This window comes from Halichoerus grypus, chromosome 14 (genome assembly GCF_964656455.1).
Source record: "Halichoerus grypus chromosome 14, mHalGry1.hap1.1, whole genome shotgun sequence".
In the NCBI taxonomy this organism is placed as follows: domain Eukaryota; kingdom Metazoa; phylum Chordata; class Mammalia; order Carnivora; family Phocidae; genus Halichoerus; species Halichoerus grypus.
The window spans coordinates 69,144,805-69,160,289 of NC_135725.1; the positions used below are offsets into that span (position 1 = coordinate 69,144,805).

At 43.5% G+C, this 15,485-nt stretch overlaps 1 protein-coding gene across 10 annotated transcripts in view; it reads left to right on the top strand.

Annotated features, from left to right (window-relative positions):
* ZNF462 (zinc finger protein 462) overlaps window positions 1–10,496 on the top strand; it is a 132,394-nt gene extending 121,898 nt beyond the window's left edge. For 7 of the 10 annotated variants that reach the window (XM_036091404.2, XM_036091400.2, XM_036091407.2 and 4 more), the window contains 3 exons: window positions 1,703–1,835; window positions 6,365–6,488; window positions 7,701–10,496. In XM_036091404.2, the coding sequence (XP_035947297.2) occupies window positions 1,703–1,835; window positions 6,365–6,488; window positions 7,701–7,908 (465 nt within the window). In that variant the 3' untranslated portion in view covers window positions 7,909–10,496. Of the gene's footprint in view, window positions 1–1,702; window positions 1,836–6,364; window positions 6,489–6,882; window positions 7,029–7,700 lie in introns of all 10 variants that reach the window. The other 3 variants (XR_004917067.2, XR_013443789.1, XR_013443790.1) reach the window with 3 other exon arrangements.
* The last annotated feature ends 4,989 nt before the right edge of the window (window positions 10,497–15,485 follow it).

Genomic DNA, 15,485 nt, shown 5'->3' on the forward strand with positions numbered 1-15,485 from the left:
AAGCCCATGCTCCTTGTGCTCTTTTTGCTTTCATGTCATAAAAACAAAGTCAGTATGGGTCTGTAGGAGTGAGGCATAGTAGATAAATCCAGATAAGAAGGTGCTACAAGCCAAAGCTCTTTGAAGATTGTTACTGTGAACTCTTAGGAGGGAGGAATGAGAAATAAAGATTCTGAACTCGACTCTTCCTCCTTTGCACCTTAGTCTATTAATTTTTAATTTTAATTTTACCAATGACCAAAATAAGACCTTGCCTTCCCTGAACGCTTGGCATTGAGATCAACAAAAACATCTCTCCTCCCTCCTGTTGACTTGTTTTCAGAGTCAAGTGTTAACAGAGTCCATGGATTGCATTATTATAGTTAGATCAATCCACTGTTTCTCTCATTTTAAAAGAGCTCTTATCCTGAGTTTTCTTCCTCCTTTTAAATGCTGCCTACCTTCTACAGGATGTTGTTGGGGCAATATTAAGTCTTTTCACAGGACTGTCTCTTGGCCCTGGTACTCTGAGTCTCTTTCTCTCCCATTTGTCACAGTTGATGAGGATGTTCCCATCTGCCAGGCATATGGAATTGGTGGTGCTCAGCAAATCTTTGTTCCAGTCTGGTCCCAGAGAGTATTTTGGGATTATCTTGTAAATTCTCTCTTTCCTCTCCTGTGCCCTCAATATGCTCTATCTCTACTGTAGCAGCTATGGAAATCTACCTTGGAATCGAATTGATGATGTCTCCTTTCCCTCTTCAACTCAACTGTGAGCCTCTGGAGGCCAGGACTGGGTCTCATTCATCTTTGTGGGTCCCTTTCCTGACCCCCAACAGGGGGAGCACAGCACATTCCACAGAGGACTAAGCCCATAGCTGTTGATTGGCTTGAGACATTTTGTTGGCTTGAGTCCATGCTAACCTGTCATTCCTAATAATTCTATGCACAAATGGAGAGGTTCTGAAAATAGATTAGTCAAGAAGGTGAATTTTGTGCTACTGCCGATGTGAGACCCCTAAACATAGCATCATTATAAAGTTTTCCTGGTGTGGATTTTTATTTCCCTTGGGCATTATTTGGAAGAGAGTGTGGATTCCCACATTATTCTAACCATGTATTACATAAATAAAAATAAGCCGTAGTTAACACTCAGAGGGCTTTTAGGGGTTACTCTAGATTTTTCTCAGGTAATCGCAGCCTAAATCAATAGGTTATGGTCAGCTTCAGAAACAGTAGTACAGTAACAGTGTTGTCTTCATTTATGGAGTCAGGAGTCAGATAGTTGTCATCTGGCCTAAGCTGGGGCAGCCCACAGCCCTCCAGCTTGATAAGATCATGGAGAAGGTTGTGACTCTCATGCTAGTTTTCAGGATACTTACAGAGCCTTTGAATTCAACTCAAAAAGCGTTATTGGACACCTACTCTATACCACAGGCTTTGTGATACTTTGATTTCCTGCTGACTGGAGTGCCTATTTTTTACTGCATTTGGTAAGGAAGGTCCAATGTTCCTTTAAAAACATTGGAACGTAGGGGTAAAGGACAGATCCACCTCTAGAACAGTCCAAGGGAGGAAAAGAGCCTCTTAGGCACTGGTGTTATTTGGTCCTGGTTCCAAAAACATGGTCAAGGGAAAATGACGGTGGAAAGATCTCTCCCCCAGGGAGAGCCCCGTTTGGTCTGTGGTTCATGATTCTATTATTTGTTTGGACCTTTTTCAGGTGAGCCGTAATTTTGAGCTGGTTGGACGGGTTAACTTGGATCAGCTGGAACAGATGAAGGAAAAGATGGAGAGCTCCAGCAGTGAGGACGAGGACAAGGAAGAAGAAATGAACAGCAAGGCTGATGACAGAGGTTAGTCCCAGCCCTGCCCTCGGAGGCCCAGATGGCATCTAGCACGTCCATGGTGAGACAGAAGGGAGGCAGAAGGTTGTTGGAGGAGGAACAGAAGGAATGATCCTTCTTAGTTAAGTAGCAGAACAGACTGACTTAAGAAACATGTCAGGGGCCATGTCTTCGTAAACTATTACCAGCTATAGGAACTCCAAGGAAAACAGACATTTTCTAACTATAGCTGTATGTTTGTTAAAAAGTATATGGGGGTGATTTGTTTTTAATAAGGAAAACTGGTGTCTAGGGAAACTTCACAATAAGGACAGGCAGACAGAGGACACTAAAGCTATGGGGGAATGTGAATGAACTTCCCATTGAGCACTTAAGTAATATTGCTGCTGCTGGGGTAAAATTGAGGCTGTGTGAGGAGGGGTGGGCTGCAAAGGACTTGAGCCCTGAGCTTTTCCAGAAGTCCCTCTGCCTGGCCCTTTTCTAAACCCCCTCGCTGCTCTTTTTGCTCTGTAAAGAGGGAGAAAGAGGCCAACAGTTTTCATTCAGCCGTGTGTTTACAGGGACAGGTTTCATGGGATTTTTGTACTATTTTTCCAATTTCCTCTGAGTCTATAATTACTTTCAAAATAAAGTTTTTCAGAAGTATATTTAGCTGTAGACATACATTTATATGGTCTAGAGTTGGTGTTCTGTATTGTTCAACATCGAACGTTGTGGAAATCCCAGGACGGTGCATATAAGCATATGGGTTTGGGATCTGTTAGGTTAGTTACTGTAGATTCATCAAAAGCACATGGATAGGGCGCCTGGGTGGCTCAGTCGGTTAAGCGACTGCCTTCGGCTCAGGTCATGATCCCAGGGTCCTGGGATCGAGTCCCACATCGGGCTCCCTGCTCTGCGGGGAGCCTGCTTCTCCCTCTCCCACTCCCCTTGCTTGTGTTGTCTCTGTCAAATAAATAAATAAAATCTTTAAAAAAAAAAAAAAAAACACATGGATAACAAACATGAAAAATAGACATTATAGATATGAGAAGAATGATGTTAGTTACCAGCATTGAGCTTCCTTATGTGCCAGATCCAGTGTTGGTGGGTTTTATATAACCCTTTTTTCTTTAATCTTCTATAATGTAAAGGGTTCTGCAGTTGGCTTGCCTGGATTTGGCTCCCAGTTATGCTACTAAACTAGCTGTGACTTTGGGTAAAATATTTTATCCCATGTGCATTCATCATCTATAACAATAATAATATCACCTACCTCTTAGAGTTGTGGAAAGCTTGAATGAGATCATGTACAAGACTCCAGCCCAATTCCCAGAACATAGTAACCGCCACATAAATGATAACCCTGCAATGTACATGGTATTATTATCATTTTACAAATGGAGAAATAAAGGCCCAGAAAATTAAGAGCTCATTCAAAGGAAAGAAAAAAACATCATACCTTGGAGGCTGAATTTCGGTCTTCTGGCTCCAAAGGCAAGATCTCTTTGTACTACATCCCCTTTCCCCAACCCTTTGGCAGTGGAATGTTCTTCATCGAAGGGAACCTAACCCTGAATGCCTTCAGGCCTCACTCTGAGGTGCACTTCTGCAGAATATCTTTGCTTTTCCTCCTTGCTCCGTCTACAGGCCTATGAAAGCCTATTTGGTGGCCATTTCCCTCGAAGGTTCTCCCTGTTCTTTTTCCTGACCTGCCCCACTTCCACTCCATTCCCACCATGACACCATAGCAGGAGACCACAGGTTTGCAACATGAGGGGCCAATTGGGCCCCTCGATCCCTAGTGAAAGAAAACAGCAGGGACTGCCAACTCTTCAAAACCCCCATGCCCATGGTCAACCTGAAAAACGAACAGACAAAGAACACATCCTACCATATAGGTTGATTGCCCTCGTAAAGTTACAACTTTTATTAGGAGAGGCCACAGTGATCCATTTCTTGCAAGGAAAATGGCTATGATCTAAGGAAGCATGGTTCCCAATTTTTTTTTTTTTTTTTTAACATTTCACAAATATGTTCTTAGTGATGAATTCTTTAACGTCTGTGCACTGTTACCAGAGTTCTCTGGAAGAGGATGCTTTTGACAGAGGGTACAGAGGCTCCTTTTGCTTCATGATGCTCTGTGCCCTGCTGTTCCTCTCCAGGAAATAAATTATTCCTCGTTGGATGCTATGACTTTTTTTAATCTCTGAAGCTGAGCACATATGATTTTAGAGGTTATAAGCATGGCAGAGGCAAGAACCCCCTTTAGTCCTCCCCTCCTCTGTGATTCCTCCAAAATGAAAGCATCGCAAATTAGAAAAATAGATGGCAGTTAGGGATGGGGGTCACCAGGCAAATTCCCTTGCTTGCCTGGCTTGGCTGTCCCCTTCGCTTGGGCACTGGGGCATCAGACCAGTTCCGTTTGACTGGAAAGAATTTCATGGTGTCTGATCGCTTCTCACCGGGAAGTGTAGTATCCACATTCGTGAGCCCTAACCACATGGGGAAAAAAAAAAAGTCTTGGGGTGGAGGAGCCTGTATTCCTCTCTCTGAGGGTCGGGGATCTATGTGAGTAACTTCTAGTGATGCTAATGGGCTTTCCAAGCCTACCCCCCCCCCAAATCCCCCTCGCCATTCTTGAGAGAACAGCCTCCTTTGTCTCATCTCCTTTGAATCAATTTTCCACCATCTAGGTATATTCTTGCCAGCAAGAAGAAATGGCACACAATAGCCTCGGGGTGTTTTTGCCAGACGGTCTGTCTTCTAGGAGTAGAGCGGGAGGTGGCTTTAGTACAGCTCTCAGGGCTGATGGAGAGCTATTTGATGTGTGACAGGTAATGACTGGCCTCGTCCTTTGAGGATGAAACAGCATGAGCCATTGGAAAGAATAGATGACTGGTTTCATGTTTCCTAAGGGTAAAGGAGCAAATGTGCCAGGAGCATGCCCCTCGTTGGCATTGTAGACTTTCATCAGGCACACTCAGTTCGGGGGGCTCACGTCCTTGTAGCTCCCCCACTCTCCGCGCCCTTTCCAACACGGGAACTGGAGAGGAGACTGACCGCCGCCACGCTGCAGGTCCTGCCTAGGCAGCTCGGAGGGAATTTGAAAGAGAAGAAGCCAGGCATGAAGAAATCAAAATTAACCCAAGCAGAATCCTCCCCACCCCCTCTCATTATGCAGTTGGGAGGAGTCAGGAAGGCATTCTGTTGATTTCTTGCCCAAGATAATCCCTGCTAAGGAATTAATGCGCAGAGCAGATGGTGCTGTCTCATTTCCAATGAAAAGAATCAAGGAAGATAGTCTGTGCAATTATTTTTAATGGCTTGTGTGGTGATCTTCTTAATTTGTGAGAAAATGTTTCATCTTTTGTTAAAACTGGCCCTATTCACATAGCTTTTTGTGCTAAAGATTAAGGCAGCACAGAGACACCTATCCTGTTAACATCATCCTGAGGATTTTATTAGATGGAGTATTTCAACCAGGAGACATCCTCCTGTACCATCTTGTATGTACAGGCATAGAGTGATCAGATATGTAGAGATGATAGACATTTCCTTGTCCACTGCCCTCATTTTGCAGCGTGGCCGCAGGCCTGTCTCGGTCCTGCTGTTATTCCCCACGGGAGGATGGGCCCTCTGTGGTATAATGAAAGACATATGGGCTTGGGACTCAGGAGAACACAAAGGCCATGTGAGCTCTCCTCTTGGAGTTTGCCAGGAGGAGTGGTCTGTGAACAAATAGCTGGCCAGTCCACATTTATCAGACCCCTAGCATGTGCCCAGCGCCATGGAGAAAACAAAACAACAGTCAATATTTGATGTTTACAACAGGCCTGTCCAGAAACGTCTATATCCCCACATTCATGAATACCACCAATTGAGTACATACCAGGCAGCCGGCCAGGGTCCCTCACCAGCTGAGGACATGCTTTCACATACTGGCCTCCCTGTCCAGGATTCTAGTTCACGCTAGGCTCTTTGCTTGCAGATCTCATTCAGGGCTCGTAGCCACCCTGTGAGGTGTTGATTATGACATCCGTGACAGGTGAGCACAAGTTGTGAGCCCCCGGCCTTACTTGGAACCAGCCAAAACTCTGAGGTCTGCTACACGGAACCTGATCCAGTGCCTCCAAGTTCTTTTCAGTGAGCAAAGATAAACCTGTGTTGGATAGGAAGTGAATAGGTGCTAACCTGGGAGGCACTGACAGAGCATCCCAGAAGTGATGTGGTAGATAAACCTGCTGAGACACCGTTGGAATGGACAGAAGGGGTTCTTCGGGCCAGAAAGCCCCAGATTATTTGTGATGGAAGCAGGTGGGGCTGTGAGGAGGCATGGGGAGGCTGGGGGCCTGGGAACCAGGAGCGGTTCTTGAGAACTAGCCAAGAAACACCCTTAGGTGAGAAGCCAGTAGGAGAAAGAGTAAGGAATCTGGAAATTGCCTTCACAGATGGTCTTACAAGTGAAGGTAGGAGAGGAGGTTTCCTAATGAATGTGGACTAACCTTTTCTGCCTCCTCCCACAGCACACAGGTAACACTTCTGCTTTCTCCTCACAGATCTGATGAGATTTTCCGACCGTGGCGCTGCTATTAATACCGAGAAGCGTTTTCCATGTGAATTTTGCGGACGGGCGTTTTCACAGGGCTCTGAGTGGGAAAGGCACGTGCTGAGACACGGCATGTAAGTTGAGCCATCCCAAGCCATCACTTGCCCAGAGAAGTGAGAAGTGGCAGGGAGTGCAGGTTCTTTTTGTTTTTTCGTTGTTTTTGTTGTTGTTTGTGGGGTTTTGGTTGTTTTTTTGGTTTTTTGTTTTTGGTTTTTTTTTGGTTCCCCTGACAATCCAGAGACCCCTCCCTCTGTGTCACACTTCTGGGCATGGGAGGAGAGGCAGTTGTCAGGAACTAGGTTTTGTTCTTTTCTGTTGGTTTTTTAAATGGTCACCCATACACAAGTCAAATGAGGAAAAAATCATCTTTATGAATGACAAATCCCACCCAAGCCCTCACGTGGAAGTTTAGTGCTATTCTCCAGCCAGTGTCCCTTCAGCTTTCATTAGCGTGACATTCTCTGATAGAGCGTGGACCGGGGTCAAAAGATCTGGCTTCTGTTCCTGCCTCTGTGATGACTCATTCCCTGAGTGGCCTTGAACATGCCCTCGCACCTCTTGGTGCCTTCAGTGCTCTGCCTCGGGGACAGAGCCAGCTTCTGCCTGCCTCCCAGGTAGGTGGGAGCATACCCGTAAAACACTTAAAAAAATCCTTGAACATAAAATCGTCCCCTAGACAAGGCACTCTTAGCCCATGAGACACAGAGAGAACCTAGGAGTTGGTCCTCGGGTAGAAAATGCCCCAGAAACCCCAAGCATCTAAACTTCAGAGAAGATTAACTAAGCTTCCTGAGACCTGGATTCCATCTTCAGGTTTTTGCTCTTTGTTTCTCTGATTTGTTTCTGGACCTGTCCATTAAATCTTCACCTGAGTTCCTCTTTTTTAGTCTTATTAAATATGGCCAATCTCCAAGCTTGTGGGTTCCATGGATGAGCTTGAGTGAAAGACAGTTCTTGCTACTACCACTTGTGACTTATGACCGACCCAGTAGATGAGGGAACATAAAATAATTATGTTAATGTGTCCACATTACACATGGTGTAATTAAAACATAGTATAATAATGGATACTTTTGTAGATTCACATCTTCAATAAGATGCCAGAAAGAAATGACCTAAGCATAACATGTAGCAAGGATAAATCACTGGCAATTTAGTCCTACATTCATGGCATTTATGCAAAGGAAACCCCAAGGTCTTTTTAGGATCAGGGAAATAAGGACACTTTTTGGCTTAATTAGAAAAAAATGCATACTCACCCATCTCTCCCATCAATGTTTTTCCAGGGCATTGAATGACACCAAGCAGGTGAGCAGAGAAGAAATCCACCTGAAAGAGAGAGTGGAGGACAGTATTAAGATGCCCTCTATAGAGGAAAAGGAAGATGACGAGGCAATCGGGATAGACTTTTCCCTAAAGAATGAAACAGTAGCCATCTGTGTAGTAGCTGCTGACAAATCTCTCCTGGAGAATGCAGAGGCCAAAAATGAATAAGCGTTTGGTGAAATTCTTAATCAAACCGTACTTGAACCGTGATGAGAAAGTGGGAGGGCCAGCTTGGGCTGAGAAGGGGGAGGGGGGGGAACAGAAAAGAAGACAGAACAAAGCTGCTTTTTAGGACTGAACAATCTATTTTCAAAGCACTGGTACCTGTGTGAGTGAGTATGTAAATTAAAGTTATTTAAATGGTTGGAATATGTGGCTCCTTTTCCATCACTACACCTTTCCTTCCGGATCTTCATCATGGAAGCGTCATTTGTTGTGGAATATGGAAGCACCTCCCGTGCGCACGGTGTGCTCCGTGGCGGTCTTTGGACAGGATGCGGAAACAGAAGCTCCATGACAGTAGAAGACTTCTCTTAGGGGAACAACTTTTTGACGCACATCTTTTGGTGCGTTTTTCTAGTTTTAATACCTTAAGCTTTTTCAAGACCTAACTGCAGCCGCTTTGGGAAAAAACAAACAAACAAAAACCACAAAAAAAAAAAAACAGAAAACAAAAAACTGCTTTGCATAAAACAGTCACCTGTTTCCTAGTACCTCAAACTTAACCAAGGGAATTCTCTGCATTTGTCAGTACTACCTGTCGTCGTCGTGGTTAAATGTAGAGAGAACTGCTGGGCAAGACGGTGAATGGATTAAAAAAAAAAAAAAAAAGAGTTTTAAAGAAAGGAACACAAATTGTGCTTAAAATCCCCACGTGGGTTTTATTTCTTAAAATACTGTGATTTTTTTAATTATTTTAGTAAAAAACAAAACAAAAAAAAGAAACAGACTTTAATTATTAGATAACTGTTTGTGAATTGTCATCCTTTATTCCAGGTAAGCTGTTTATTAGCGTTCAACTATAATTTAGAATTTGGTAGATTCATGTGAGCTAATTTTACGGTGACTGTGGATTTTTGTTTGCCATATGTTTATTTTCTATCAATTTGAGTGTTACAAACACAGCACAATTCAGTTTTCACATAAATTGTTTTTTGTGTGCGTGTTGTTATTGTTTTAATTTGGGGGGCAAGGGAGATTGAGTTTTTTTTGTGAATAGGAATGTTTTTATTTTAAACATGGAAATAACAAAGAAGTTAACTTTTTTTTCTTAATTTAACTAAAGAACCAAACTTTTTGGCACAGCTATGCAGCTTGTGGGCCAGATGAGGAAGTCCTCTTCACCCTTTTGTTGCTCGTCAAATTAACACGTTATCCGTCTCACACAAATAATTTGTTAGGATGGGCTGGCTTTTGTGTGTGATTTTAAAATGTGTGTTCTGTTTTTGTTTGCATTGTGTTTGGGGGAGGGTTTTTCATTTATTTTGCGGAACAAGGGGATGTGCTAGAATCCCATCCCTTTGGTGAGAGTGGACAAGAAATACTTATATCCTACAAGGAGCCTGGAGAACTTTTTTTTTTTTTTAAACTCTAGCTACCAGCTGCTCTGTTTCCCCATATTAGCTTTTTCAGGAGGGAGCAGCTTAGACTAAATCTAAGTCTACATTTATAATATGTTCTGATTGTGAACAAAGGGTTTCATTCCAAAAAAGTAGAACTTTCCTTGAAGCCTAGATTATAGAGAAGCCTGTGTGTGCGTGCACTTGGATGCGTGTGTGCTCGTGTGCGTGTGTGTGAGTCCTTTGGTTTTCATGTTTTGTTTTGTTTTGTTTTTTACTTGGAAGGGTTGCGGGAGGGGGAGGGAAGAAAGGGACAGGGAATTGCTGAGATGACAGTGTCCCACACAGCTTCAAATAAAATCCATGGAAAGATAGTGCATTTGTGGAATAAGTGCTTACTTGAAAAGCATGTTCTTCTTTTATTTTCTTGCTGTTAAGAAATTTTATTTGTAGGGAGTTTAATTTAATTTTTTTTTTTTTTAGGGATGGGGGCCATCATGTGGAAACCAGAAAATGGGGAAAGTGTGATCTAGACAAAGATAACATTTTGTGTCCATATTTGTTTTTAATTGGCCTCATTTCAAATGTATTAAACAGTTGCATACCTGGATTGGGTGTTTGTAATGGTTACCAAAAAAGAAAAAAAAAAAAAAAAAAAACCAAAAGAAAAAAGAAAAAAAAAAGAAAGAAAAAGGAAAAAAAAGAAAATAATTGTGACATGCTTTTATCACTACTTTATTTTTCAAATAACATGTAAATATTGTAATCCATTGGATTTTGTTTTGCTAACCTGTTAATAAAAATATGGGACCATTACCCTTTTAACAGGGCTAGAATGTCATTTTTTTCTGTTTTCAAACATATACCTGATATTTTGTGGCCACACATTTTGGATGCATTATTATAATTCTGTTGACTGTAATGACATAGAATTTACAACATTTTTTTTTGTTTAATTTATACAGAGGACATTTTTTTTCAGAGCTTGAGAGAAGAAAATAAATAGCAAAATGAGAACCTGTTGACTCCAATAATCAGTGTTTCCCGACACTTGATAGGAGAGAGGGAGATTCTGAGTTCTTGAAGCCAAGGGTTTTAAAAACAACAAAAACACACAAGTAGGTTATTCAAGTTGTTTGCAACATACATTTTTGTAATGAAATGTGAGAAATTAATAAAGAATTTTTTTCACATGTGTCTATGTGCATCTGTTGTAGATCATTTACAGATATGACCACAGATATGAAATGTAGGAATAACAGCACAGCGTTGCCTTTCAGTGCATGTACATGAGAGCTAATTCAGGCCACTGAATCTACACAGGTATGGAAAACAAAGGTCATATTAAAGTGAGGTGTGAGCTGGGGTTTTAAAAGTTAGCATTTCTGCATCAGATATTTATCACCAATTGGAATTTTATGGAGGGAAGGTTTTCCATCAAAAATGTGAATCAAAATGTTGTATGAAGCTTCAGAAAGAGGAAGTACTAGTGATTAAATGTCATCTGGGGACCCTGAATCCACGGGGAATTATTTTAAGCTAACTGCAAGACACAACCACTGCCACAAACTTACTTTGCATCCTGCACCAGTAATTATTATCGTTAACATATTCTTTGAGCTATGCTATTATAAGCCAAAGGAAAAATTAATAGTCATGAAAACTAGAGGAAGAGTAAATTAAAATCATCACTGACTGTTAAACTCAGAGCTGATTTATACTGTCTTGTCTTCACCAGGGTTAGGAGAAGAAAGATTCATGGATCTCTTGTCCAGAGCTTGCTCTAAAAATTTGGTTCTCACTCTTCCTTGTCCTCTTTATCTCTTCCACAGAGGAAAGTTTTTAAGACACTTACAGGAGTATAAAACAAAATGGGAAATTAGATAAGTCAGAACCCAAAGGGAAAATGAGGACTAAGTAGCAACATGATTATAGTAGAGAATTGGCAAAAATGCACCCCAAGAGGCCGTGCATAAGCCATATATTTGCCTCAGAGCTTTCTGGTAGGCAAGGCAATGAAAGATCAATCAAGAATCACATTCTTAGTAACTTTTTATTACCCAATGCTCAAGAGATACTCAACCTTTTCTAAATCTGCAAATTGGGAGTTTCTTCTGTGTGTTTTTCTAAAGGAGAGAAAGCTGTGTAGAACTTGTCCATTGCAAAACAGCTCTTATGGCCGCCATCAAATATTTAATGAACAATGTTTTTACTGAGTTGATGTCTACTCCATATTCCCACTTTGTTTTGTGGAAATGAAGTGGAATTTACTGATACGTTAGTCATGGTAGGGGCTGCAATAAGGCAACTCCTTGGAACCATAGAGGTACGCCTCCATCTGGTGACTCAGGAATCCATGCTCCCCCATCCGATACTGCCATCTCAACACATGAATCCTGGGATCATTGTTGAGAGCTTTGGGGTAGTCTACTTACTTATATGCCTCACCCAGGAAGTAGCACACATCACTTCTAGTCTTGTTTCAAAGGCTAGATCTGCTCACAAAGCCCCACCTAATCAGGAGAAAGCTAAGAAGTGTGTGGTCTTGTCTACCTGTGTGCCCAGGAAGGACACATGAACTGACAAACTACCACAATCAGGAACTTAATAGAAGTTTCCTTTGGAAACAGGGACAGAAACCCTCTATTCTTCATAGAGCACAAGATGCTGGTCTCATCACCCATGCCCTTAACCAATATTTTTGAGCAAATATTTGGTGCTAGCCACTGCATAACAACAAACGATCAACATGGCACCTTTCTCCTGACAGCTCATGAATAATGAGGCCAGAGTTGCAATGTGGGAAAAATGAGCAGCACAGGAGGTTCTAGGGCTTGCTGGACCATTAGCTACCTCTGTGGGTACTGGTAACCCTGGGGAAAGATGGCCTTGATTATGAATGCCTTTTCTCTGTCCGTCTAAAATCTCACATTTGATTTAGGGAAAGCATATGAGAAATTGGTTCCCCATACACATTTGGAGGGTCTTTAGCCCTAAGTTTAACAAACATTACTATAGGACATGCTCTTCCCTTGCAACTCTCCCTATTTCAGGGCCAGGGGTGTGATAGGGGACAGCACTCGGTCACAGAGACTGTAAGACACTTCAAGGTACTATGCTCATTATTCCCTGAAAATGTCAGTTCTTTTCCAAACACCCTGCTCTGCACATGCCATTCCCTCTGCCTTCAGTGAACGCCTTTTATTACCCGAAATTACCTGCCCTTTAAGACCCAACCTCAATATAACTTCTGATGCGACGCCTTCCCTGACTCTACAGTCACCCTACTTATCACCTGTCCCCTGCCTTAATAAACATTTATTGAAGACTCTTCTCCCCACCCCCCACCCCAGCTCAGACTAAGTAGCTGAGACACATTGCTGTCAGATGCAGCTAGCCTTTTTAAATTCAAATATATTCCTGTTGATACCAAGTGTTAGTTCTCATCTGATTTGGCATCAATGTTACATTTTCTTTCAGAGCCTGAGATTGCTTTTTTAAATATCTAAGTAAAAATAGGCAGTTCAGATGAAAAACGTCTTTGTCTGAAACTCTAGGCTCTCTCTCTGAAAAAACATCAGAACACTGAACACCAGCACTCCCCCTCAAGAGGTCACTTTGGCCAACCCCCTGCCATCTTGCACCAATGTGAAGAGGAAACAGATGGGGAGGTCTGCTAGGTCTGAAGAGTAGGCATCGGTGGTGCCTGACCAGGGTATGGGGTAGGGGAGGCAGAAGCCAGAACTGGAGGTGTGTGGCAGTAACAAGGGGGTAGACTGTGTGAAGATGCAGAGTAGTGAAGGCAAACCTCAAGGATGGGGAGGGTAGCTCCAGAGGCAGGGTTGAGGGAAGACATTTCCTTGGAATCGGAGAGAGTCGGACATGTTTATCATCCTGAGGGAAGGAGCCATGGTAGCGGTAGGGTAACTGGCAAGCGGACTCATCCTGGGATCCAGGCCACAGGAGGGCAATGGACTTTGCAGATGGAGAGGGACTCTCTCCTCCTGGGGGGCGGCGAAGTAAGAGGAAAGGAACGTGCTCTCTGTGTGCATCCACAGGTGAAGATGCAGGTGGGGACTGGGTTCATGCTGATGAACCTTGTCTTTGAGGTGGGATCCAAAGTGACAGGTGGGGAATGACCTGGCAGATAGGTGGAGATCTGGAGCTGCTATGGAGGGCCACGTAGAACTGAGGGGAGGGGTCAGGGAAGCAGAACAGAACAGAGCACAGTTATTATGTTCTCCATATGACAGAAACTGCTTACTCCAAGGGTCTGGGGTAATAGATCTTTTGCTAGGACTTCCCTCACAACCCCCACTTCCTCCCCCCCCCACCCCCCACACACCACAACCACCATCACCACCTAATAAAGAAAGGAAATGGGGAGACAGAGAGAGCCAGAGCTTGGAATCAGAAGGGATACTTCCTTTCTCCGCCTACTTAATTATCTGGCTTTTTGAATTAGCCGTGGAAAGCAAACTTGCCTTGTTCCTATTCACAATTTCTCTCTTGAGTTTGCTTCCATTAATGAAACAGCTTAGTTTGGTTTAGCTAACTGCATGCATGACTTCCAAAAACCACATCACAATGCGGGAGGAATGCAGCCTCTAGCAATGCTACAGCAGCTTAACCACATTGTTTAGAGAGAGGAGCAGGGCAGTGCCAGTGGCTCTGAAATCCATTTAAGATGTGTGAAAACACAAGATTGAAATTCTGACCTTTCCCCGAAGCTGAAAGAACCTACTCCAGGGGGCTGTTTGGATGACTGTGGCTGCAGGCCTGGGCCCATCCACAGCTCCCCAGGACCCTGGCTGCCAGTGGCCCATCCAGCCGGGAAGCCCTGCCTCTCTGTGTCCATCTGTCCCTGACGGGGGCACCGACCTGAAGGCCACTGGGCACTTTGGACGGGGAGATGCTGCTGAAAGAATAGCATTGAGGCCAGAGGAGGAGGGAGGTCGTCAAAGGGCAAAGAGAGGAAACCCTTATCTCAACCCTATGGGTCCAGGTCAACGGTCACCAACTGCCTTTTCAGATTTGCATCAGAGAGGAGATGCTACCCCATGGGCTTGCTGATGCTAACCCAGATGTCAAAATGTTTGCAGCACCCTGGGGCAGGAGGAAGGGCATGGAACTTGGAATTAGTCACATAAATGGTATGCACTTAGCACAGCGCATTTCTCATAGTCTGTGCCCAACTGATATAAGCCATCATCATCCTCGTCATGTAGTCAACTCCTTAATGACTTGGAATCTTTGCTTCCCCATCTGTTGAGGCCAACGACGTCTCTTCCTTAAAGTGGCTTCAGATGAACGTAGGTGAGAGAGAATGATATGTTTGGCCCCTGAATCTATGAGCTACTGATTTTTCTCCTGCTGGACCCAACAAAAATGTAAAGGGTATGGGTTCTTTAGACAGAATGTGTCATAATCGAAGATCTTTAGCTCACGGTACAGGCTCTGGGGTCAGAGAGAGACAGGTTTGAGTGCCAGGTCCTTTTCTTATTTGCTTTGAAAGCTTTGACACATTCTCAGCCTTTCTGGGCCTTGGTGTCTTCATACGGTGAAGATGAGCAGTGTGTACTGTGAAAATGCAAGGAGATGAGGCAGAGTTGAGCAGAGGAGGTCCATGTGATGGGAAATACTGCTTCTTGAGAGCAGGGGCTCTCTTCGGCTTCCTGTGGTATTCCTACACCTCTGAGCACACCTGGCCCATTGGAAAGGGGCTCAATAAGAATTTATGGCCTGACTGAGGGATGAGGCAGGAGAACATTGGTGCCAATTTCTGAAAAGAGGCGTGGCCCAAGGGGGATCTCTGAATTTTACTAGTAGCTCAGCGGGGTCAAGGCAGTGTTTACACCCTCAAAGCCTTTGGTATGTGCCTGAGTCTTTTTATTTTTTAATGCAATTCTTTTCAAGCCTTCTGAAAACAAAAGTATTCTTCTGCAAGCCTGTGTCCTGCAATCTACCAACTCACTTCTTAGGGAGGTGGTGAGGGCAGATGGTAATATAAACTTTTGGGATCTGAGGGGTCTTAGAATGCTGGCTCCACCATTGACTAGAATTGGGACCATGGGAAAAATTACTTACCCCCCCCCACCCCCGCCCCAGCCCCATGAAGGAAAAGTCTTCTTTTCCTTACCTGTGGAATAGGGTGTTCATAAATAAAGCACTGCGGGGGACTGGAGC